At 38.4% G+C, this 26587-nt stretch overlaps 3 protein-coding genes across 6 annotated transcripts in view; 2 read left to right on the forward strand and 1 right to left on the reverse strand.

Annotated features, from left to right (window-relative positions):
• LOC106881502 (uncharacterized) overlaps positions 1-15377 on the forward strand; it is a 69588-nt gene extending 54211 nt beyond the window's left edge. The window contains exons 1-2 of one of the 2 annotated variants that reach the window (XM_014931912.2): positions 7996-8121; positions 10760-15377. In XM_014931912.2, the coding sequence (XP_014787398.1) occupies positions 11116-12138 (1023 nt within the window). In that variant the 5' untranslated portion in view covers positions 7996-8121; positions 10760-11115 and the 3' untranslated portion in view covers positions 12139-15377. Of the gene's footprint in view, positions 1-7995; positions 8122-10759 lie in introns of those variants that run through there. The other variant, XM_089344026.1, reaches the window with a different exon arrangement.
• LOC106881500 (general transcription factor II-I repeat domain-containing protein 2B-like) lies at positions 6507-7049 on the reverse strand. Its single transcript, XM_014931905.1, has one exon. It carries the CDS (start codon positions 7047-7049, stop codon positions 6507-6509), a length of 543 nt encoding a protein of 180 aa, XP_014787391.1.
• Positions 15378-18580: 3203 nt separating the features above from the next.
• On the forward strand, positions 18581-25185 carry LOC106881503 (uncharacterized). Of its 3 annotated transcripts, XM_052977590.2 has the most exons (3): positions 18635-18966; positions 22740-23118; positions 23229-25185. In XM_052977590.2, the coding sequence occupies exon 3, from the start codon at positions 23533-23535 to the stop codon at positions 24907-24909; it is 1377 nt and encodes a 458-aa protein (XP_052833550.1). In that variant the 5' UTR covers positions 18635-18966; positions 22740-23118; positions 23229-23532; the 3' UTR covers positions 24910-25185. The 3 variants fall into 3 exon arrangements, with proteins under 3 accessions (XP_014787399.1, XP_052833550.1, XP_014787400.1); XM_014931913.3 differs by lacking the exon at positions 22740-23118 and having other exon boundaries at positions 18581-18966; XM_014931914.3 differs by lacking the exon at positions 22740-23118 and having other exon boundaries at positions 18671-20497.
• The last annotated feature ends 1402 nt before the right edge of the window (positions 25186-26587 follow it).

Here is a 26587-nt window from a genome sequence, read left to right on the forward strand (position 1 = left end):
AAAATGTGCGAGTTCTATGATTTTTTAAAAAATTACGATTGTCTTTTTTAAAAATTACGATAGTTTTAATATATGTTCATTGACTTTTTTTTTTTTTTTCCTCTTTCAATTATACAAGCATACATATGCGTATACACACACACATCCATACACACATATATACATATATATATATATATATATATGTATATACATACATACACACATATATATACACCCACACATACATATACATACATACACACACATATCCATCCCTACACATACACACGCATATACTTAAACACGTATATAAAATAACAGAAGGATTGGGTTTTTCAACCCGGCAGCCTATAAGGCCCAGCAGCTTGCCTTTTATTATTTTCGATGATTAGTTTGGGTGACTTACACCCACCTTTTTCACCACTTCCTTCCATCTCTGCTCATATACTCTGGCTGGCAGGGTTCTCTTTTCCAGCCCTATTTTGCTCTTCAGATGGTATTTGAAGTAATTCAGCAATCCAGGGCCGGACATGTAGGACCCTGTCCCCAAACCTTCCATTCTTGTCCTCCATATGCACTCTTTCAATACTGCTACCGTACAGAAAAAGCATGCCTCACCTTCCTTTGAGAGTCCAGTTGGCGGTATCATCTTTATCATAGACCCAGCCGACAGCTGTACTCGTCCCAGATGCGACAACACGTGTTCTACATAAATTATCAAGCTGGAGAGCTGCCGACAATGTACAAAAGCGTGTAGAACAGTTTCACTGTCCCGCTCGCATCTTGGACATGTCGGTGGCACTGCTAAACCGTGCCTGGATAACTTCTCGCGAACAGGTAGAGCATTCCTGTAACACAGCCAAGTCAGAGATATTTGGAAATTATCCATGTACTCCGACTTGAAGGTTTTACTAAACAGTGCAGTAAGTTGGTTCTCGTCGAACCCCAGAGCCTCTCCTAGGACGTCATCGTTTTTGCCCTCCACTAGCCCTCTGTAGAACACCGAGGTGGTATTCCCGCAGCCAGCCTTGCCCGTCTTATGGATAAACCAGAGTGCCTGTCGGCACTCCTTCTGCCATAAAGTCAAATTACGTCTTTTAATGAGACCGGGTTTAAATCTTTCCAACGAGGCCGGTCGCGGCAAGAACTCCTCCGCCAACGGACTCCACACCTTATCACCCTCCAGGTGGCACCAGAGATGTCTCAGCCTCAACGCATGTCTGCGCATCATTAGCCAGGGCATCCCCAAACCACCCTTTAGCGGTTCCTGGCAGCACACGGAGCGCCTCACAAGTGGCTTTCCCCCCCTCCACAAAAAGCGGAAGAGGAGTCTTACCAGCTTGTTTAGCCAACAATCGGGGCAAGGCACAACGGACAGGCAGTAGGTGATTACAGATGCTATAAACACCTGCACCACCTCCACTCTACCCTTCAAGGACAGAAACCTTTCGGACCACTTCCGAACTATGGCCTCCACCTTGTTCACTACCTCGCTCCAATTCTTCTCCGTCTGGGAGTCTGAACCAAACCAGACTCCAAGCAACTTAACAGGACCATCTGTCCAGTGTCCAACGACACTGGACGATAACGGCTTGTTCCTCCAGGTGCCGAGGCGCAAACCGATGGACTTGTCCTTGTTAACTTTTGCTCCTGCCACCGCTTCGTATCTTCGGAGAGCCTCTTCTACACGAGGTAGTTGTGCTTCTTTAGACACGATGAGAGTGACGTCGTCCGCATAAGCAGAAGTGAACTTACCGCATCCAATCTCATTAGGGATGTCACCCAACTTCTCCAGCCTCCGCAACAATGGCTCCAGGGCCAAGACGTACAGGACCGGGGATAGGGGACACCCCTGACGAACAGACCGCATGATCGAAAACGGCTCCGTTAGGTAACCGTTTATCTGGACGGTGGACTTGATGCCGCTGTACATAGCGGAGATCAACCCGCGAAAGCCTGGGCCCAACCCAGCTGCTTCGAGGACGTCCCCCAGGTACCGATGGTCTACCCTATCGAAAGCTTTACTTTGGTCTAAGTGGACCAATGCCCCTCCTTTACCGGTTAATTTCCCAACCCTGTCTAAGGTGTAGCGAAGAAGGTGAAGGTTGTCCTGGATCGACCTGCCTGGGATTGCACAGGTTTGTGCCTTCCCGACAAGCTTCTCCGCGACAGCCGTCAACCTTTTAGCTAACACCCTGGCCAAAATCTTTAACTCTACGTTTAGTAGAGTTATGGGCCTGTAATTACTAATGCTATCCCCCTTGCTTGGGTCCTTCTGGATCAGCGTCACAACTCCCCGGCTTACAGAACTGGGAATCCTCCCATTCTGCTGCCAGTTTGTATAGACGCCTGCCAGGACCTCCCCAAACAAGTCCGGCATTAAACGATAGAACTCATAGGGCAGACCATCCAGTCCCGGAGCCTTTTCCGCGACGCATCCGGCCAGCACCTCTCTTACCTCCACGGGAGTGATCGGGCCCTCACAGCATTCCGTCTCACGCGCCGAGAGTCGAGGCCCGCCAGCTAGGAAATCCCTTAAGGGCTCCCCATGCTCAAGCGGACCACTCTCCCCGAACACCCGAGCGAAATGCTGGTGAAGTGCCTTTTGCATCTCCTCCTGTCCATAGACCCTGCGCCCCTGCTCGTCAGTTAAAGACTTAATGCAGGACTTCTTGCCCTTCTGACTCTCCACACGACGAGCCCATCTGGCTACGTTGATACCTTCTCGTTTCCCAGCGCGTACTTTAGCTCTGACTCGGCACCCTTCGTGTTTGGCATTGAGGTGTCGGTACAAGACCGTTCTCGCTGCTGTCACTTTGGATGCGGAGCCAGCTTCCATTGCCTCGTCTAGACTCTTGACTAAGTCACCCTCTATTCTATTCCTGTCTAAACTTAGCTGATTGCTAAATCTAATGGACTCAAGACGGATGGCTCTCTTGAGGGCGTGCCACCATCTATTATTAATGATGGTGCCACATAATGCCCTCTGCACTAACTCCTTAATCCGGGTACGAAAAGCTAAACAAGTCAAAATAGACTTGTTCATTTTCCAATACCCGGGTCCCTGTTTATGACACTTATCTATATGCACCTCACACGTCACAAGTTTATGATCCGAGTAAGGCACAATACAAAAATGTGGACAGCTAAAACTATTCTTATCTCTTTCCCTAACAAAAATTCTGTCTATGTACGATCTGAGTGAGCCGTCGTTGTTACTCCACGTCCACTGTGGAACGCTCGGCTCATCCAGTCGGAAGCGGTCTACTAGATTAAAACTCTCTAGTAGACCCTTGAGGCAAGGATTCCCTTTCCTATCGGTGGAGCCCACACTATCGACGCGCGCATCGAGAATAGTGTTGAAGTCCCCTAGCAAAACTATGGTTTTAGACGTCAATAAAAAGTACTCCAGGTTCCGAAAAAAACCCGACTGCCTCTGTCCGTTAGGAGCATAGGCAGCCACCAACCTGAAGGACTGCTTACTTTCATGTGTCACATCTAGGACGACCAGCCTACCTTCTGGGTCCAGAAAGACAGTACGAATCTGTAACTCCAAGTCCTCCTTAAAAAGAACCACTGCACCTCCCCTCCGGCTCGGCGAAATAAATTTCTTGTAGCCATTGAGGAGGGGCGAGAACGCCCCAGGTCCTTCCAACTTGAACTCGGTGATCACAGCCACATCTATTCTATGTGAAATGAGGTCGTCCAGAAAACAAGCTTGTTTCCATTTCGACCTCATTCCACGCACATTTAAACTACCCAACTTAATTATCGGAAAAAATAAGGGTAAAAGTAAACACTTACGGTTGTGAGAGGGAGCATGGCACTTTTTGTTTGCCATCCTCCCCTACTCCTTCCGCTTCTACTGGGCCCTTTTTCGGGGTTGCCACCGGGCTCTGGGTTGGGGTGGCTGCCGGGCTGACAATCAATCTGCCTTCCTTGACGTCATTGGAGACGTCTATAATAAATTTATTTAACACATGTTCCTGAAAAAGTCTTTCTTTATAATCCTCTTCGGCCACCCTCGCGTAGCGGTATTTATCATCCTCCGTACCACTTTTGAAGAACTTTACGCGAGGGTGGGCCTTTGTGTATTTCACCACCTTCTCGTTCTTCATGTTTATGGCTACTATCCTGTCGTTTTTTTTACAACCTTTCAACACAGGGTTAGGTGGGGTCTTAAAATTCTGCCCTATGAGTGTTGTACCAGCGGGATAGGTGTGGGAGGTTTTTTTTTTTTCCTCTGTCTGCAAGTTTGCAGCTTTTTTTTTGTGTGTTTGGGGAGGGGAGTCTGGAGTGGATTGCGTCTTCCTTTTGTTTGTAACAGTTTTAAATGCCTCCTCCGTCACCATTTTCTCAGACGTACTCACGCTTACTCGCTCCTGCTGCTTTCCACTTTCTTCCGTCTTCCTGCTTTCCACTGCAACTGTGACTGTTGACTCTCTTCTTCCCTCGTCCACTTTCGCAGGAGCGTCGCCACTCGCTTTAATGGGGTTTTTCTTATTTTTTGTGCAGGCCGAGCGAACGTGACCCTTCTGTCCACACTTGAAACATCTGGGTCTCCGTCCCTCAACCGACACGCGAATGGTATGTCCCTCCCCCACAGACACCCTGTCGGGCAAATTTTCCAGTGTATTGTTCTCCGCTTGGACAATCATCTCAAGCGCCTGACCTTTCCAACCGGTGGCTTTCCTTCTCCTTGTGCTTAAAATTTCTATATTTTCTTCCACGTCGAAGATTACGGCCGCTGCCGCCCACATTACGTCATACCTAAATGGTATGTCTTCTACAGTTACATGTGCTGTTCGTTTTCCCATGTAAGTGGGCAGCAGCATAATTAGTTCTGTTTTCAAGGTTTCTGTCGAAACCTCCTTTGCCACTTCCGCCGACTCGAAGTGAACTTCGATAGTTGCACTTCTTGTACCGCGGTTTACATGAATGACTTTCGACCAAATTGGCGCCAAACACAGCTCCACCAGTTCATTACGCGCCTCTGCAATTTTTTTTTCCTTAATGTTGAATACCTTGTATACCACAATTTTTTCCTTAATTGCGTTGACTGCCTCGGGTGGTGGAATTAGCTTCGTTTCACCATCCACCTTTTGTACATATTTCCGGTATGTATACAGACTTTCTTTTGACATTTTTATTTCAATGGAGTCACCTCCAACGGCCTGTGCAAAACTTGGTTTTCCTTTGAAAACACTTTTACATACTCTTTCTTCCTCCATGGGAAGGACACTTTCCGCTACAATTAGAGTAGCCATATTTGTCAAAAGACAAAAACACAAATAAAGTTTTTTACATGGAATTTTTTCGCCCCGTAGGAGTAAGTGTAAACAGCTGAATACTTGTCAGTGATTGGTTGAAATTATCGAAATAAGACAATTTTTTACATGAAATAAATCCGAATACAAAAATTTTTTTCTGTTCTATAACACAAAATAGATAAGTATACGAAGTTTGAAAGTCTTTCGGTACCAAAAACACTACATAAAACATAAATGAAAACTGGTGCCCCCGTTTTGAACAAGATCCCTTTTCTCCATTGTGATGTGCACCGCGCATTTGGGGGTTTAACCCAGACTTCTTCCCCGACCTGCACAAAGGTATGCTCTTTCTCTTCTGCAAGTTGCAGCGATGCAATACAATGCACTGACTCCTTAGCCTGTCCCGACCTGGGTGACATATACCAAAAAACGGCCTCAGCCAGTGAGGTGTGACCCCTCTCTGCCATGGTCTTGATTGGTGCGATGATGCCTCTCTACAACCCCATTGCCTTTTGGCCGATATGCCGCTCTGAAGAAACGACTGACATGCCACTTGTCGAGCATTTCCCTCAGCAGCTCTGAGCGAAATGCAATGCCATTGTCCACAAGCAGCTCATCCATGGAGCCTCGTTCTAGGAATATCTCATTTAGTATTCTTTTGATTTCCTCCACGGTCCCCGTCTTCATATCCCTCCATAAGGCCACGTCCCTTACTGGTAGTGCGTCACAACAATTGCCAGTCGTTACTGGTTATGTTCCACTGGAATGCTTCCTACCTCATGCACACCCGGAGCGGGGTCAATGGACTGGCATCCGTCGTAGCTCCCAACTACTTTCTGCACACTCTGCCAGGTCACATCAGAGTCTACTTTCCTGGCTAGGAACATGGTCTTGTCCATCACCCCCATGTGATGCATAGTATGCAGTCTCCTCAGCTCCGAGTTACTCAGTCGACAAACTAAAGCCACTCCTTGCTCCAGATCCTACAGCGCTTACAACCAGGCTTTCTTTACTCTGGTCAGGACGTCCCCTCAATTCTTCTTAGAGGACACAAAAACTCAGTCTCAGGTCAAACTCAGCAGCTAGCTCGCTCAGAATCCCCATACGGCATCTTATCAGCATCTCTGTGCCCCCTTTGGTTCGCACCCTTCGCTCACTGGTAATCACTGATGCTACCCATCTTAAGTACTGTGACAGAATCAGTCCGAATCTCGATGGTTCGCAGCCCTCACCTCAGTGCTAAGTTAACCCCCTTCAACACAGCATCCAGCTCCGCCACGTTGATGGGATTGCAGTTGTCCTTCTTCCTGAGCCAGGCCGCATCTGATAAAATGTGACCAAGCCCACCGAAGTAAATTTGTTCTTCAAACCTGAATCACACTGCAAGTCAATCATTTCAAGTTGGATGTTGACGGGCAGATCAGAGCCATTGGCTGTAAATGGTGAGTGAAAATCTGTGAAATCTGTCTCAAGCTTATCAAAAATCTGAAACCGTTGCTGAAACTCTCGCAGCAATCCCTTGATACTGTCTTTGTACCGATTCATGTCAACATTATCTGCTGTCACAACCACATCTTTTAGACAAGGAAAATGAGCAAGGTCACCATCTGACAGATGTATCTCCCGCACACAACTTGAACACATATATACTTTAAAAATACTGTAACAACTTTTTTTACAGCTTTCCAGCATTCTGTTCAGATTATTCAAGTGATCTGTAATATCTACGATGAATGCTAAATCTTGCAGCCATTCTGGTGATTGAAATTCTAACACTGGTTTACCCTTTTTCTCCATGAACAGTTCAATTTCTTCTGGTAGATTAAAGAAACCCTTCTACACGGCACCTCAGCCCAACCACCTTACCTTGGTGTGATAAGGCAAGCCATAGGTAATGCATCCAGCACACACTGTAAAGTGGTTGGTATTAAGAAGGGCATCCAGCTGTAGAAACTAGGCGAAATCAGACTGGAACCTGGTGCTGCCCTTCAGCTTTGATCAAAGTGTCCAACCCATGCCAGCATGGCAAACAGATGATGTTAAAGGATGATAATAGAATCCAAATTCAATTCAATTGTTCTTAGCACTTTGTCAAAGAGCATTGCTCTTTTGCCTGGTGCCTCGCAGAAGAAACAAATCTCTTGCATGTCACCAAGGGACTATACAACAGTGACATCGCAATTCATTTCTACCGCTGAGTGAACCTGAAACGAAGTGTCTTGCTCAAGAACACAGCGCAAAAACCCGGTCGGGTAGTCGAACTCACATCTGTAAGTCCAACGCTCTAACCACAGACCCGTGCGCCTTTACACTAAATGTAGCGAAGGTTACATACTTAATATTAGTTATATTAAACAATCAGTCAACGAAAACAGTTATTACTTTCCCACTGCTGGCCAAAATACTTGCTTGTATTTCTCCATAAAATTACTGTTTGTGCTTCCCATGTCTCAATATTTACTGCGGTTAATCTATATATTTCATAGACTCATTCAAATGGAACTAAAATTTCCAGTACGACTTGAAACGAAACGATTCACCTAGAAAAAGAAATTAAAGAAATAAATATTTTCGGAAATTACTGAATAAATTCTTTCATTTTTTTTTCATCTACTTTTATCGAAAGATAGCACCAGAACATTTACAGTGACTGTTTTAAAATTTTAAATAAAGTATTTAGAAATAATACTGATATTTTTTATCTAGGCGCATGTTAACAGAAACTAATTACGTTTCACCGTTTATATTTCCGAGTCTAGTTTTATAATTTCTTTTGTCAAAGTTTACTTGGGGCTTTGGCGCCAAGAAGGAAGTATTTGGTGTTATTAAAGATATTTCACTATAAATACAGATTTATGTAGCATAACAGGTAAGATATAATAATACAGATATATTAGTTAAGTGGTTGGACATGGGTAATGTAAAACCTTTTGATGTTGCTAGTCAGACATTGATATTCTAGTCTCTACATATTATGGTTTAAAGATTATTCCACCGATCATAGTTATATTTACATTTTTTTCTTAAAGATATTTTCGTGTTTAATAATGCTTATCACATAGCATATGGAATGTCAAAGATCTTTGTGTGATGGGAAGACCGTTTTGGGTGACACCTTGTCTGGATTAAGAAATCGGAAGAGATAAATATTCAGTATATTGGGCCATTGAGGGTGGCTAGCTGGCAGAATCGTTAGCACGCCGGGCGAAATGCTAAGAGGCATTTCGTCTGCTGTTACGTCCAAATTCCGCCGAGGTCCACATTGCCTTTCATCCTTTCGGGATCGATTAAATAAGTACCCGTTACGCACTGGTGTCGATGTAATCGACTTAATCCCTTTGTTCTTGTTTAGCCCCCTGTGTGCAATAAAGAAATATATTGGACCATTCCACAGTATTTCGTTCTACCGCAATAGGTTTCAGGGGTCCACAGTTTTTTAATATTCTCCCAATGAGCCTGAGGAACCTACACAAAGTAGATGTAGATGTTTTCAAATCAAAACTGGATCTCTTCCTATCGAGAGTCCCAGATGAACCTACCACACTGCTGGAAGCGCAAATGAGGGTAGCGGCATTAGCCTCCCTTATTCACCAAATTCCACATATCAGAGGAGGCTCTCAATAATAACAGTGTAGCAAAACGGTGGTGCCCCAGCATGGCCACAGCTTTGAGCTGAAACTGATAAAAAAATAAACAGTTATTTGGAAAAAATTTCTTATTAATTTTGGTTAATGTCTACTTGAGTAGCCAGTCACCAAAAAAAAAAAACTAGTGCAACGGGTGTGAAAAAAAATGTGTATGAGACGAATGTGAAAACAAAAATGCGCGCAAACCAACCGGGGGGTGAGGAGAGAACTTTCAGAAAATTCACAAGATGCGAGATTTTCCCTCATAACTTTTAGGAAAATGGGTTCTTTTTTAAAAGGAAATTTTATGTAAATGCCTTTCAAACGGCATACATTATGATTATAAAGAAATTTGTTGGGAAAATCTTTTCCGATGGGGTGGGGAGAGGACTTTCGGAAAATTCACAAGGTCCGATTTTTCCCCCCATAACTTTGAGGAAAATAGATATCTTTTAATGAAATTTAATATAAATCCCTTTCAAAAGGCATACATTATGGTTATAAAGAAATTTGTGGGGAAAATTTTTTTCCAAGGGTTTAAACAATAGCTTCTTGTACAGAAAGAAATAAGAGGTGATCCTATCAAACTTGAAGAGTATAAGAAAAAAGATAGGGAAAGGAAGTGAAGGAAATATGCAGAGAAAAAAAGCAACCATGTCTGACAGAAAGAGAAGCACTGAGAGAAAAAGAATGAAAGAAGAGTCCAAGCTGAAAAGAAAAGGAAGCAGTAAGAAACACTTTGTCATCAAGACTTGAGCAAACTAAATCAACCCAAACAGCAGTTCCTGTAGAGCCAGGCTCTCCCAACGGTATCACAGTGCTTGTGGAGCAGTACTATGCTGTCAACTATCTTCGCCAGTTCTACATTGGCAGGGCCCTACAACATGTCTCTGGTAGAATGATTAAGTTCAAGTTTCTTTATAGATCTGTTCCTGATATCAACAGCTTTATCTGGCCCAGAAAGGATGATATTAACACTTGTCATACAAATAATGTGTTCTGTGGTCCTGGGCCCTTTACAGTTGTTGAGCTGGAAAACATCAAGAAAGCATTTGCTCTTCTCGCAAAAAGCCACTGTAAAAGTATTTTTTGAGCTGGAGAACACAGGTCTCTCTTCTTTATCAAAAAGGCCTTTGTGTTGAGTGTGTCTTTTAAGGATATTTTAAAATATTCTGGCTTAAAAATCATGATGAGTGATTTTTGTTAACTGGATACAATTATATATTTATTATATATAATTATTCATAATCTTTATATTTAATAGCTAACATCATCACTTAATGTCTACTTTGCCATGCTTGTGAGGGTCCAGACAGACTTTGTTGAGGTAGAGTTCCTACAGCTGGATGCCCTTCCTGTTGACAACCTCCACCTGTTTCCATGCAAAGTAATAGTTCCATTGGCCAAACATAGTTTTCACAGAAGACTATACATCACTTATTTAATGATGATGCTTATTTACAACCATCACATGATGTCAAGACAAGGATACACACACATATACATCTATAGATAGATAACTATACATTTGACAGGTTTCCGCACAGATACCATCTAACAAGTCCACTCCTGAGGCTTTTGTTGACTCAGGGCTGTAGTAGAGGACTCTTGTCCAAGGTGCCACACATTAGAATTGAACCTGAGACAACATGGCTAGGAACAGGCTTCTTAACCACCCAACCATACTTGTACTCTCCATATATTTATTTATTATTTATCTACACTGTTATAATACACATCTTCAAAAGAGAGGAATGCATTTCAGTTGTTCAAGTAAATGTTTGTTTCTTCAGCTCATTACTCAAAGAAATTCACTAAAATCTTGACTTTGTATTTTAAGTATCCCCTATATCTTATACTGTTTTTTCTCTACTATTTCAGAATGACATTGGCATCACTGAATTGTGTATATCCGATACATCATCAATATTTATTATCATTTAAAGACTGAAAGTGAATCTTATACAGAATAGATATAACTTTCCTTATAGAAATCTGTGGCAAATTACTGGCAAATATTTTTTGTTTAACTGAGATTCAAAACAATAATTCTTTTCTTGACTGTCTGGAATATGCACAAGATTATTTTGCATCTGAATTAAACTTGGATGGATTTATAAAGGAGTTTGTAACCCATCTCATATATCAACAAGGATCACAATAGTATAAATATATATTAGCAAGAAAATATATTATTGAAAAGATAAACATCTTGAAATTGTGGTGAGGAAAGAACAATGATGGAAAATGAATTATGTGAAGATAAGTTTAAGTCTAAGTCACAGATTGAAAGTATTGATTTCCCTAGTGACATGAATAAAGAGAAAGGAAAAACATTACTCCACTGTAATATTTGTGGGAAATCATTCTCTAAAAATTGTAACTTAACTAGGCACAGACATATTCACTCAGGAGAGAAACCATATCACTGTGAGATCTGCACTAAATCATTCTCTGTAAGAGGTGCCTTAAATCAGCACAAACGTATTCACACAGGAGATAAACCATATTTTTGTGATATCTGTGGTAAATCTTTTTCTCGAAATATTCGTTTAACTCAGCACAAACGAATTCACACAGGAGAAAAGCCATATTCCTGTGATATCTGTGGTAAGTCATTTCCTCTAAAAGAACATGTGACTAATCATATACGTACTCACACAGGAGAGAAGCCATATCATTGTGATATCTGTGAGAAATCATTCTCTCAACGTGGCGATTTAACCAGACACAAACTTATTCACACAGGAGAAAAACCACATCACTGTGAAATCTGTGGTAAATCATTCTCTCGAAATTCTCACTTAACTCAACACAAACGTGTTCATACAGGAGAGAAGCCATATCAATGTGATATCTGTGGTAAGTCATTCTCTCATGGAAATAATGTAGGTGTACACAAGCGTATTCATACAGGAGAAAAACCGTATCATTGCAATATCTGTGGCAAATCCTTCTCTCAGAATGGGGAATTGACTTCTCACAAACGTATTCATGAAGGGGAGAGACCACATCACTGTGATGCCTGTGGTAATTCGTTCTCTCAAAGAAGCCAATTAACTACACACAAATGTTTTCATAGAAGAGAGAAACCATATCAGTGTGATATCTGTGGCAAATCATTCACTCGAAATGGACACTTAACAAGACACAAGCGAAGTCACACAGGAGAGAAACCTTATCACTGTGATATCTGTGACAAATCATTCTCTGCAAGAGGTAACTTAACTAAACACAATCGTATTCACACAAGAAAGTAACCATGCTGATGTGATATCTGCAGTAAGTCATCTTCTCATGGAACTAACATAGCTGTATACAAGCATATTCCTGCAGGAGAAAACCGTATTATTGCGATATCTATGGTAAATCATCCTCTCAAAATAGTGATTTGATTTCTCACAAACATATTCACTCAGGCAAGAAACCATATCACTGTAATAACTGCAGTAAATCATCCTCTGAAAGAAGTTTCCCAGCTAAACACAAACATATTTATAAAGGAGAGTGTTGAAGGCCATGCTTCCTTTCACAATTCTTTGATGAATTTCAGCGTCTAACAATGATATACAAAACTCTTCATGACTTCTAGCCATGTTCCACTTACACTGATGGTAGGCTTAGCGTAAGCTTCTCAAGGTGCTGGTGTGAACATCACTTAAGTCTTTGTTAGACTAATAGTGAGTCCAAACACATTACAATATCTAGAAAAGAAAAATTGTCCATTGACAGTTGCAAATCTTCTTTGGAATGAGCCATCAAGTCGACATCACCATATTGGAATTCATGCAAAATCTCCCCAAAGAGCTTAGATTCGAATCTCAGTCAACTCTTAGAATCTTAGATGGATACCAATGGTACATTGTTAAAAAGCATAAGCAATATCAAGAACAAAATAGATGGAGAAAAGAGTAGGAGCAAGTATGTCTCCTTGCTTCACATTGTTATCAATTGAGTCTGGATCTGATTGGGTAACATAAACCTTTAGCACACTGATTTGCCCCTAGAATAGTTTCCCTTGTCACTGCCTTATTTTTGAGGGAACTAAAGACATGAGCAACTACTGTTTTAAAATTGTTATAACAATTGTATAACATATTGTGTGTACAGGCTTGATTTTTTTGTATACTAATAAAAGAATGGATGAATATTTTTATGTAAAGCATGAAAGAATAGACAAAAGAGTTGGCCCTCAGAAATGTACCTCCTTTGGGTCAGTACTTTCTTTAAATCAGCCAGCCATGGATGATAGTATCCACCCAGTACATTGTTTTCTATATAACTGTTAGCATAGTCTGTGTCTTCATCATCACCTTGAATAAATCCTTTAAAATCATCATCTGAGTCAGAATCAAACAAGATTTCTTCCAGAAAAACTTCAAATGCAAGAGCAGCCATTTTTGTTCCTTAAAAAATTTTTAAAAAAACTTTGATTGATTTCAAAGCTTGGTTACCTCGTGGTTAGTAGTATATAACAATGAAAAAGTCATCAGAAAACGAAAGTTTAGCCTTGTTCTGAATCAAAAGTAGCTTGTTTACACCTTAAAGTACCGGAAATAAAATTAGCAATCTGTTTATTTTAAGCAGCCTTCTTAAGGCAACAAAATGCACCTGCAGCTACAGGTGACAACAGCGTTGAGCAAGTTAAAATTTAACACAAACCTTATTGAGATGAAGTTTACAGATCATGTTGACAAGCTCCAGTGGGCATCCTAGCATTTCTAAGAATATCCATAAAGCAAGCCTGTTCACTGTGTTAAAGTCCTGTGTGAGGTTAATACAATCATGAAAAAGAGGCAGTGAGTGCTCCGTGTATTTTTCTGGTATTCGATGGCTGAAAAGATGGCGCTTGTGCATTGACCTTCTCAAAAGCCAGATTGATTCTTTGGTACGATGTTTGTTATCCATTTAGGACTATTATATGGTTAATAATTCCATTCACAAAACAAATAAAAACTAACTTGGTTAAATCGCTTTATAAACTATTTTCAAAGCACTTTACTAAAAAAAATAAGTATGACATAATTAACACAAGTAAATTCTGAATTGGATTTATCTGTCTCAACTAATGTTTCTCAGATTATGTTTTCACTTTAATACAGTTAAATTTAGTACTGATACATTACAGGATTGTGCTAATGAACCTAGTGAAGAAAGGGAAACAACCCCCTGTAGTATCCTGTCATCATCATCATCATCATCGTTTAACGTCCACTTTCCATGCTAGCATGGGTTGGACGATTTGACTGAGGACTAGTGAAACCAGATGGCTACACCAGGCTCCAATCTGATTTGGCAGAGTTTCTACAGCTGGATGCCCTTCCTAATGCCAACCACTCAGAGAGTGTAGTGGGTGCTTTTACGTGTCACCCGCATGAAGGCCAGTCAGGCGGTACTGGCAATGGCCACGCTCAAAATGGTGTATTTTATGTGCTACGCACACAAGAGCCAGTCCAGGGGCACTGGCAACGATCTCACTCGAAAATCCTTACACATGTCACGGGCACAAGTGCCAGAAAGGCGACGCTGGGCACAGGTGCCATCCCAATTTCGCTTGCCCCAATAAGTCTTCACAAGCTGAGTTTTGTGTCCAATGAAGGAGACAACGTTGGCATGGGTGCCAGTCGTCGAATTTAGTTCGATTTCAATTTCACTTGTCTCAAAAAGTCTTCGCAAGCGGAGTTTAGTGTCCAATGAAGGAAAGGTACGCATAAGTGGGCTGGCTACACCCCTGGCAGAGGCCTTGCAAATATATAATATTGCAATTTTATAAAGGAAAAAAAAAGTAAAAATATAGGTTGTGGCTGAAAATTTTTAAGATAAATGTTTGTTCAAAAATTGTTGCAAGCAAAAAAAAAATGTATATAGATGTAAAGTGGAATCTGAAGGTATAAATTATTTTTACATAGGTTCTACAGAAAATAACATAAAAATGCAGATTGCAAGCCATGAGAACACATTTAGAAATAAACCATCTAGTGCCTGTCTAAGCAAATTAAGTTAAAAGACAAAAATAACAAGTATAACATAAAGTGGAAATTCATAAGCCTATAAAATTGCAGATAGTCACTGCGATCTTTGTATTGATGGGATTTTCAAAATTTTAACTTCTAAATGTAAACTTCTTAACAGTAAGAGAGAAGCAGTTATCTTGTGTATATGCCTACAAATATGTGTGTAAAAATTAATTAAATAAAAAGTTAAAATTATAAATTGATTATCTAATAGATGGTATTTTTTAAAAATATAATCAAAATAAAATTAAATAAAAGTGAAATAAGGTATAATTTAATTGGTTAATTTTGTAAATATTAATGCATTTCTCTAATATTGTCCTATTTTATTTGTTTTATTATAATAAAACATGTATTCAACTCAAATTTTAATGACATAGAATGCAGCTACCATGATTGACTGTTGACACTAGCAACTATGACTAAGTTATTTTTTTTTAAATAAAGTATGTAAGAAAAACAATAAAATTTATATTTTTTAAAAATGTTTTGAAATTTTGTTCTCTTTGATATTCGGATGCAAGTAATTTTTCAAGATCATTGAAATAAATATATAAGAAATATTTTTGTCATAAAATGAATTGGCTGATACACGTTTCCCCATCACTATCACCAGTGTGTGTATATACATTTATATATATATTTATATAATAATAACAATAATTCTAGGATGGAGTTTATAAATATTTGATACATTGCTACACATGTTTCCACAAATCACATGACTTTAACATCAGAGTCTGTATCCTTGGGATGAATACAGCATAGTCCATATATGGACATGTGGTTGATCATCATCATTGATTCATATCAGGTGATACTGCATTAGTGGGATGTTTATCCCGTCTTGTCAGTATGAAGGCCAATCTAGCTATATTTATTTTACATATATCAGTATAACCATGATGCAGCCCTGAAAACTTGACTCGCTAGTCAGTATCATTAAACGGTGGCCAGTTTAGTAAAATAAGAGCTTTATTTGCATACCCTTAATGTTAACATAAACGAATTTAAAAGATATATTTATATATGCATGAATTTGCAGTTAGTGATTCTGCAAAGAAGGAGGCTTGGAATTGCCACTATGAAAGGCTACTAAATGGGAGAAGGAGAACCTGCCTAATGTGGACCCAACAGAGGGGCCAGCTATCCAAATCAACATTAGCTTAGTGGATAAAGCAATTAAAGGTATGAAGACAAAGAAAGCCTCTGATCTATTGGGAATCACTGTTGAGACGTTTAAAATATCTGGTAGAGTGGGACATGACCGAGTCACATAATTAATCAGGTTGTACATGAGGGAATCATGCCCAACGATTGGTGTAGCAGTATAATAGTCAATTGCTATAAAGGCAAAGGTAATGCCTCAGGAATAATTACAGAGGCATTGAATTGCTGAACCAGATGATGAGTGTTACAAAAAGGGTCATAGCTCAATTTAGAAGAGAGCATAGATGAGATGCAATTTTGATTTGTACCTGGCAGAAACACCGACCAATGCTGATTTCCTGGTGAGGCAACTGCAGAAGTACTTGGCCCAAAATAAGCCTCTGTTTCTGGCTTTGATTGACATGGAAAACACCTTTGATAGGAATCCCCACTCCCTTATCTGGTGGGCAATGTGGAAGCTGGGGATAGATGAGGGCTGTAAATGCCATGTACAGAGATGAGGTCAGTAAGGAGAAAACTGGTAATGATAGTTTGAAGGCTTGTACCACCAAACAGCTAATCGACTCTGGCTACTGGAAGTGAAACTTGGATGATTCTGGAAGGTAGATCTAGAGAGAGTGTGGGCCAAAACTAAACATCCTTCCCCCTCCATTGGTCAGTTGATGCTTAGATTGTTTCACGTGACAGTTAGCTGGTACTGGCAGCTGGAGACTACCGGCAAGTATTTAAAGGAAAATTTGGCAGGGTGGTCGTTGCCCACTGACATTTGTTGATGTTACATTGAAGAAACTAAAGAACAAAAGGCCCCCCAAAAAATGAAAAAAGCACGCTCAACACCAGAGTTGAAGACACCTCCAAAAGGTGGGAGACTACCACATCAAAAATGGTAGAGGAGTAGGGGTGAAAACTGGATGTGGTTCCTCCTGATAATGTCCTTAGCCACTGGATCCTATGAAAGAGTTGTTGAGGTAGTGAATCCACGAAACAGATGGAATTCCTTCTTAACAAGGAATTTAGTGTACAAGTGCTCAAGAACATAGCACACAGCCTAGTCTGGGAATTAAACTCACAATCTCATGATTGTGAGCCTGACATTCTAACCACTGAGCCATGCACCTTCACATTTAAGAAATACTTGAACTTGTAAGAAGTTTGTCATAGAGAAATATTCTTGCAGTAGAAAAAAGTTGTAAATACACCACGGTCAGTTCAAAGAGCCCTCTTCCAGATTCACGTGTGCATACATTTTGGAATGGTTATCTTCTCATCAACATCAGACACTAAAAAGAGAGGCAACTCTAAACTGACAAAGAGACTAAGTTTCTCTAACTGGAATCCAGTCAAAACCTTTTCACTGGTGGCGCTGTTTGGCTGCCCAGTCATAGCAAAATACAGATTAGAAGCACTAAGCAGTAATTGAGATAAATATAAATTGTTAGCATTTTGGTTTTTGCGTCAGAGACAAGTACTGCTGATATCAACTCTATAGAAACCAGTAGGGGAAGTATTTAGATAAGAGCAAACTATTGTCCTTAACATTCATTGCCTTAGGCAGAGTCCCTCATTGTATGAGCTGGTTGACTCAAAGAAAACTAGGGGTACACAAATGGCATGAGAAAGCCACACAAGCTATGTACAAGGGTACTGTCATTAACTTGACTGTTAACTATGCTTCTGTTACATAATTAACCAAGTAAGCAGTGGAGGAGAATGTTAGAAAAGTATAGTTGTTACAATAAAAACTGGTTGGAGAAAGTTCAAACACCTTTTGCTGTTTAGTATTGAGGTAGTTGTCTGCAGTTATCCTCTTTCTCTTTGAAATGTCAAGAGTTGAGAGAGAGAAACTACTAGTGGGGATGAACATCTACAATGTTTCCCTAGAAATTTACAGATATGCAGATCTGTTAATTTATTTCCCATTATAAAACACGATGACTTGGCCAAGACGTCTACACTTGATAGAATGACGGAAGGTACAAATGTATAACGTTTAAATGTAATTCTCTGGTAGATCTGGCCTAACAAAACTGTAGTGTTGGTCACAGAGAAAGGAGACATATTGCAGGTGATAAACGGGGTAGAACTTTACAACTAATTTATACTGCTTTTAAGATGATGGAAGTCATGTTGTTATCATAGCAGCATTAGAAAGTTTGGTATGACGTTTAAATGTAATTCTCCGGTGGATCTAGATTGCCTTGATTAGAATATAAACAATATCTTTTGTGCTTCCCTAGACTGATGAAGATGACCGTAAAGAGGTAGACATTAAAAGTAAGAGTGGGAGATATCCGATTTTCTATTCAATATTTGCAGGGGGTGGGGGAACTACAGCAATGTAGATCTGTGACTAAAATTTTTTCACTCTCAGATGTTACTGATAGTCAAACTTACAGAATTCCATTATTGTTTGTATTTGAAGCAAAACTTTCGCAATTCCGTTACATTTAACAGTAACTGTTTATATATTTGAAATAAATTTTTTTAGAATCCATATTTTGTCTAGCAGCATATAAACAGAAACAAAGTACATTTCGTCGTTTGTGTTTCCGAGTCTATTTTTATAATTTCTGTTGTTAAAGTTTACTTCGTGTGAAATTGCTTCTTCGTGCAGACGGTGTTCCAGCTTTATAGGCAGCTGAATTTAGGAGGGGAACAGAGTCTTGACGATGACCCAGGGTCTGGACGTCCCACAACTACCACCACAGAGGAAAACATTGATCATGTTCACCACTTGCTAATGAATGACAAGCGATTGACTATAGATGAAATAGCCAATGCTGTTAGCATATCCCACAAGTTGAGAATATTCTGCACAATGAACTTGGCATGACGAAGGTTTCTGTTCAGACGTTTGGTGTAATTGAAAATATTTCACTATAAACTATATATGTAGCATAACAGGTAAGATATAATAATACAGTTATTTTAGTAAAGGTAGTTCAGCGTGAGTAATGTAAAACCTTTTGATGTTGTTTGCCTGATATTAATATTAATTCTATTCTCCACTACTTTAACTAAAATCAATTAAACAGATTTAGGCATAACTATGCATGTGTGAAAAGGATATTTTGAAATAAAACGTTCGACAAATACTTTTCAAATTATGTATATTACGATTTTCTCGAATTTGATGTGTGCGCGAAAAATAATGGTAGTGTTAATTCTCATACTTCAAACTGTATGAAGAAACAAAATCGAAGTTTGGGAATTATCCATCCACGCCCCTAAATTTTGTTTTCACATCAAATTCTCACACAATCGTAATCTACACTATTTGAAACAGATTTGTGAAAATTTTAATTTAAAAAAATTATCCAATTTTAACAATTGAATATTTTCTGAGAAAGCAAATCGAAACTCTTCTACACCCTTCCGAAAACATTTCTCACAACAAATTCCAATGGAATCCCAATCACCATCCAAAATATATCCCTGGAAAATCTCTGTGCGTAACAAGTATTTTCAGAAAGTTATGAAGAAGCAAATTCGGTGGGGCACACATCTGTAGGTATGCCCAAATTTAATCAATTAAAAAGATAAATCAACGATCTAATTCTAGACACTCTCTAAACTACGATCTATGATTTTATAGGAACGTATTGTGAAGTTTCTGCTTATGAACATGTAATAATAGATTGATTGATAAACACATCCATACCATCACTTTGAAAATAAATTTAATATTTATTTACTTGGATATTTACCGAAAAGGTGTCACCCAAACCCCTTTTCTCTAATCACACAGATATTTGACTTTCCGTATGCTAAACTTGTGAGAGTAAAAGTTATTAAGTTTGAAAATATCGTTAAGAAAAATAAATCAAAACTATGATCGATAGAATAAGCTTGTTGGTTTTATTTTGTTATTAAATGATTTCAGACCACAATATGGCGGAAAATAGAATTAATATGAATGTTTCACTTGGAACATCAAACGGTTTGAATAATCAATGTTCACCATATCTTTTATTTGAGTTATTGAACTGTGACCATGCTGGGGCACCACATCCAAGAGTTTTAGTCAAATCACCCTCAGTATGTAAGTTTTTTTTGTACATCTGGTACTTATTCTAATGATAACTTATGCTGAACTTTTAAGTTACAGGGACGTAAACAGTCTAACACTGGTTTTCAACTGAGTAAGTGGGGTATAAACACAAAGACACCCTCCCCTACACTTGTATGTGTATCTATCTATCTATCTATCTATCTATAGGCATTGGTTAGCTTGTCTATTGTAGGAGACACTTTGCCAAGGTGCCATGCTGTGGGACTGAACTTGAAACGACATGGTTGCAAGGCAAGCCTGTTAACCACACAGCCATGTCTGTTGCTGTAATTTACTTTACATCAAATGTAATGGTCAACTCTGGATTTTCAAATATAACACATCAACATTTCAGTTTAGACGTATTATCCTGTACATAAAAGGGTAAGGAAACATCATTTTCCAATGTTAAATATTTCCACTTCTATATAATTGCTGTATCTTTGAGAGGCTCACATAATTCTATTATCCAAAGGACATTATTTATGTTTTTGACAATTAACTGTTTTCAGTGCTTGATAAATAATATGGCATCAATGATCTCTAATCTAATAGATTAGTATTTTCAAAGGTTTTGTCAACTTCATTTGGTGATAAACAACCTGTCTATATTGTAAGGTTTGGTTTGTCTAAGGTGTTACCAATTTTGTTACATGGTAAATGCCTTCTCTTTGCTCTAAGATTTGTGTTTTCAAAGGTTATCAATATACTCAGTAAATCTATATATATATATATGTATATATATATATATATATATATATATATATATATATATATATATATGTATATATATGTGTATATATATATATATATATATATATATGTATATATATGTGTATATATATATATATATATATATATATATATATGTATATATATGTGTATATATATATATATATATATGTATATATATATATGTGTATATATATATATATATATGTATATATATATATGTGTATATATATATATGTGTATATATATATATGTATATATATATATGTATATATATATGTATGTATATATATGTATGTATATATATATGTATATATATGTATATATATATATATATGTATCATCATCATCATCGTTTAACGTCCGCTTTCCATGCTAGCATGGGTTGGACGATTTGACTGAGGACTGGTGAAACCGGATGGCAACACCAGGCTCCAGTCTGATTTGGCAGAGTTTCTACAGCTGGATGCCCTTCCTAACGCCAACCACTCAGAGAGTGTAGTGGGTGCTTTTACGTGTCACCCGCACGAAAACGGCCACGCTCGAAATGGTGTCTTTTATGTGCCACCCGCACAAGCCAGTCCAGGGGCACTGGCAACGATCTCGCTCGAAAATCCTACAGGAGCCAGTCAGGCGGTACTGGCAACGGCCACGCTCAAAATGGTGCATCTCATGTGCCACCCGCACAAGAACCAGTCCAGGGGCACTGGCAACGATCTTACTTGGCTTATATATATTTATGTGTGTGCGCCTGTGTTTGCCCCTCCACCGTCGCTTGACAACCGATGTTGGCACGTTTACATCCTTGTAACTTAGTGGTTTGGCAAAAGAGATCGATAGAATAAGTATCAGGCTTACAAAGAATAAGTCCTAAGGTTGATTTCTTCAACTAAAAAATTCTTTAAGGCAGTGCTCCAGCATGGCCACAATCAAATGACTGAAACAAGCAAAAGAAAAGAATAAAAGAATATATTATGATATGTGTGTGTGTGTATATGCGTGTATGTAAAAGTGAAGTGAGTAGCTTCCTCTTCTCTACTGAGATTTCATCCGACACATGTTGAACTGGATATTGACTACAGGCTGCCACAAATAAAGACCACTAAAAGAAAGCTTTCATTGATTCCATTGAAAAAAAAAAAAACTTATTTAACATGAAACATGAAGTCATAGAAAAGTAACCATATTTATTTTCTGAATTATATCTACTATATTATCATTATCCACTGTCCACTTTTTCATGCTTGCATGAATCAGACAAAGGATCTTTTTTAAAACGGGGGCCACATTTTTCATTAATGATTTACGTAGTGCTTTTGGTACCGAAAGACTTTCAAACTTCGTATACTTATCTATTTTGTGTTATAGAACAGAAAAATATTTTTGTATTCGAATTTATTTCATGTAAAAAATTGTCTTATTTCGATAATTTCAACCAATCACTGACGTCCACTCAGCCGATATACATTAAGTGCCGACTACATAAACAAACGATTCTTCGTTTTATTTGCTTTTTTCATTTTAAATTTGCTTTAACCCTAACCCTAAGCCTAAGCCTAACCCTAACTCTAACCCTAGGGTTAGGGTTAGGGTTAGAGTTAGGGTTAGGGTTAGGGTTAATTGTTTCAGAATCGTTTGTTTATGTAGTCGGCACTTAATGTATATCGGCTGAATGGACGTCAGTGATTGGTTGAAATTACAGAAATACGACAACTTTAACATGGAATAATTTATGGATTTCTTTTTTTTTTAAGAAGACTAAGAGAAAAAGATGTTTTATATGACACATTCTACCAGTGTTCCAAGTTTCAAAGTGTTTCGTTAATGAAAAATGTGGCCCCCGTTTTAAAAAAGATCCCAGACAAAATTTGTGAAAGTAAATTTTCTTTTGCAGGATGCCTTTTCTGTCACCAACCTTCACCTGTTTCCAGACAAGGCTATAATTCCCAAGGCTAGACATAGTTTTCAAAGAAAACTGGAAACAAACATCATTTGTATGATGATGATGCTCGTTTACAGCCATCATATGATGACAAGAACTGGGTACACTCAAACACACACACACACACACATTTGGTAGAGACTGGGTGTCTACAGAATCCACTCACAAAGTATTGGTCAACACAAGGCTATAGGAGACAGTTGGCCTTGGTTGCACCTGAGACCACATGATTAGGAAGCAAGCTTCTTAACCACATGAGCAAGCCTGTACAAATACATATATCTATTTATCTACACAAATATAAAATACATCTCGAAACAGTTCAGTTCAAGTAAATATTTATTTCTACAGTTTATCTCTATAAGAAATTGAGAAAAAATTTCCACTGTTATGTTTTAAGTATCCCCTATATCTTATACTGTTGTTTCTCTATTATTTCAGAATAACAAATGACATTGGCATCTAAGAATTGTATACATCATCAATATTTATTATTGTTTAAAGACTCGAGGAAAATGTGATGCAGGGCAGATGTAACTGTCCTTATATAAAACTATGGCAAAAGACTGGCAAATATATTTTCTGAACTGAGACAGAAAACAGAATTGTTTTCTTGACTGTCTGGAATGTGTCCAATCCACCTCAGATATTGACAAAAATCACAGTAGTAGAAACGCGCTTCAGGAAAAAAATATGGACACAAAAAGAAGACAAACATCTAAATTGTGGTGAGAAAAGAAAAATAATGGAAAAAGAATTACGTGTGAATAAGGCAAAATTGAAAACACAGTTTAAAAGTATTGATTTTCATAGTGATATGACTAAAGAGAAAGGAGAAACATCATATCCCTGTGATGTCTCTGGTAAATTATCCTCTGAAACTGGTCACTTAACAAAACACAAATGTATTCATGTAGGAGAGAGACCATATTGCTGTGATATCTGTGGCATATCATTCTCGCAAAGAAATCACTTAACTGAACACAAACATACTCATACAGGTGAGAAGCCTTATCACTGTGATATCTGTGGTAAATCATTCTCTCAAAGAGGTAGCTTAACAACACACAGACGTATTCACACAGGAGAGAAACCATATTGGTGTGATATTTGTGGTAAATCATTCTCTGTAAGTAGTGTCTTAACTACTCACAAATACATTCATACAGGAGAGAAACCATATCAGTGTGATATTTGTGGTAGATCATTCTCTCGAAATGATTACTTAACTGGACACAGACGTATTCATACAGGAGAGAAACCATTTCAGTGTGATATTTGTGGTAAATCATTCTTTCAAAAAAACCACTTAAATGAACACAAACGAAGTCATACAGGAGAGAAACCACATTACTGTGATATTTGTGGAAAATCATTCACTCGAAGAAATCACTTGACTGAACACAAACATATTCACACTGGAAAGAAACCATATCACTGTAGGATTTGTGGAAAATCTTTCTCTCGATGTAGTGATTTAACTAAACACAGACATATTCACACAGGAGAAAAACCATATCAGTGTGATATCTGTGATAAATCATTCTCTGAAAGCGATACCTTAACTACACACAAACGTATTCATACAGGAGAGAAGCCATATTGCTGTGATATTTGTGGTAAATCATTCTCTCGAAATGATTATTTAATTGGACACAGACGTATTCACACAGGTGAGAAGCCATATCATTGTGATATCTGTGGTAAATCCTTCTCTCGAAGAAATCACTTAACTGAACACCAACATATTCACACAGGAGAGAAACCATATAACTGTGATATCTGTGGTAAATCGTTCTCTCGAAATTCTCTCTTAACTGAACACAAACGTATTCATACAGGAGAGAAACCATATCACTGTGATATCTGTGATAAATCATTCTCTAACAGCAGTAATTTAACTAAGCACAAATATATTCACACAGGAGAGAAACCATATCACTGTGATATCTGTGGCAAATCATTCTCTGACAAAGATGCCTTAACTATACATAAACGTATTCATACAGGAGAGAAACCATATCAATGTGATATCTGTGGTAAATCATTCTCTGTAAAAAGCTCCTTAAGTAGACACAAACCTATTCACAAAAGAGAGAAACCTTATTGCTGCAATGTTTGAAGTGTATAATTTTCTTGAATTGATTAATTATATAAATGTATTCATTATAAGAAAGAAACTGTGATATTTGTGGTAAAACATTCTCTGTATATAGTCTCTTATCTACACAAACATAGTCATACTGGTGAGAAACTATATCAGTGTGATATCTGTGACAAATCATTCTCTCTAAGGATTCACCTAATGAAATGTAAGTATTCATATACAGCAGAAGCTACATTAATGTCAGAATGTACGTTGTTTCTAATAGTTTCAATAAATGATGAATTTATCTTCTGCGGTATTTAATATAACTTTATTAGTCTTTCTTGTCCAAATCCATGTTACTACCCATCCTGAATTAATTTTCTTCAGCTCATTTTATTTTTTACACAGTACCATAAAACAAAGTAATGGGCTTGGAATGACTGGAAAGATTGAGGCAGCAGGAAGCTATATTAGGTAACCAGAAGGCAACAGGCCTACTTAAGCAAAAGCAGAAAGGAAGAGGTTTGCCAATGTCTTACAGCATGAAGATAAGAAACATGAGGTATTCTGGATTGCTAAACAGTGTATCAGAGAGAATTGAAATGTGGGTGAGAAGTGTATACAGAGGGTTAATGGCATGTTGCTATGAAAGGTTATTAAATGTTGAGAATACATGGGAGGAAGTGAGCCTTCCTAATGTGAACCCAACAGAAGGATTAGCTATTTACAGCAATATAATAATTAAGACAATTAACCCTTTAGCATTCAGGTTTCTTTTTCAAATGTATTGCTTATTGATTCACATTATTTTGAATTAATCATGCATTATTTTGTAGCTTCAAGATTTCAATGGTGTTTTTGTATATTTTTAGAGTGACATTACAGGGTAGGTGTGATAGGTTGGATCTGATCAGTTTGAACATAAAGCAGGTATAATATTTGGCTGGATATGTCCAGATTACATGCCAAAGGGTTAAGGATATGCAGACAAGGAACTGCTGCTGAGATGTTTGAATTATCCTGCAGAGTAGGATATGGTATAATGCATATTTTTAATCAGATTATCCAGAATGGTGTCATCCCCAATGACTGGTGCAGTAGCATTAGTCAATTGTTACAAGAGTTAAGGAGATGCCTTATAAAGAAGTCATTCCAGAGGTATCAAACTGCTGGACCAGGTCATGAATGTTACAAGAGAGTTGTATCCCAAATATTTAGAATCGTTCAGACTAGATGAAATGCAGTTTGAATTTGTATCAGGGAGAAGTATTGTTGATGCTATCCTAGATAACTGGAAGAAAAATATTTAGCTAAGAGTAAAATATTGTACTGGGCATTCATTGACCTGGAGAAAGCCTTCTACAGATTCTCTCATTCTGTAATCTGGTGTTCTTTGCAGAAGCTAAGGGTTGACAAATGGCTTGTGAAAACTATACAAGCCATGTACAGGGGTGCTTTCAGTAAAGAGAGTTAACCATGAGTAGAGTGACAAATTTGGTATACAGGTAGGCTTTCACCAGGGCTTGGTTCTTAGTTCCTCTCCTATTCCTCATTGTCCTTCATGCCATAGCAGAAAAATTTAAGACCAGCTGCACCTGAGAGCTACTATATGCTGATGATCTTGTTCTCATAGAATCTGTAATGGAATTATAAAAGAAATTCCAGTGTTGAAGCAAATCCTAGAATTGAAGGACCTTAAAGGTATCTTAGC

Source organism: Octopus bimaculoides, chromosome 28 (genome assembly GCF_046866305.1).
Source record: "Octopus bimaculoides isolate indiv1 chromosome 28, ASM4686630v1, whole genome shotgun sequence".
Lineage (NCBI taxonomy): Eukaryota > Metazoa > Mollusca > Cephalopoda > Octopoda > Octopodidae > Octopus > Octopus bimaculoides.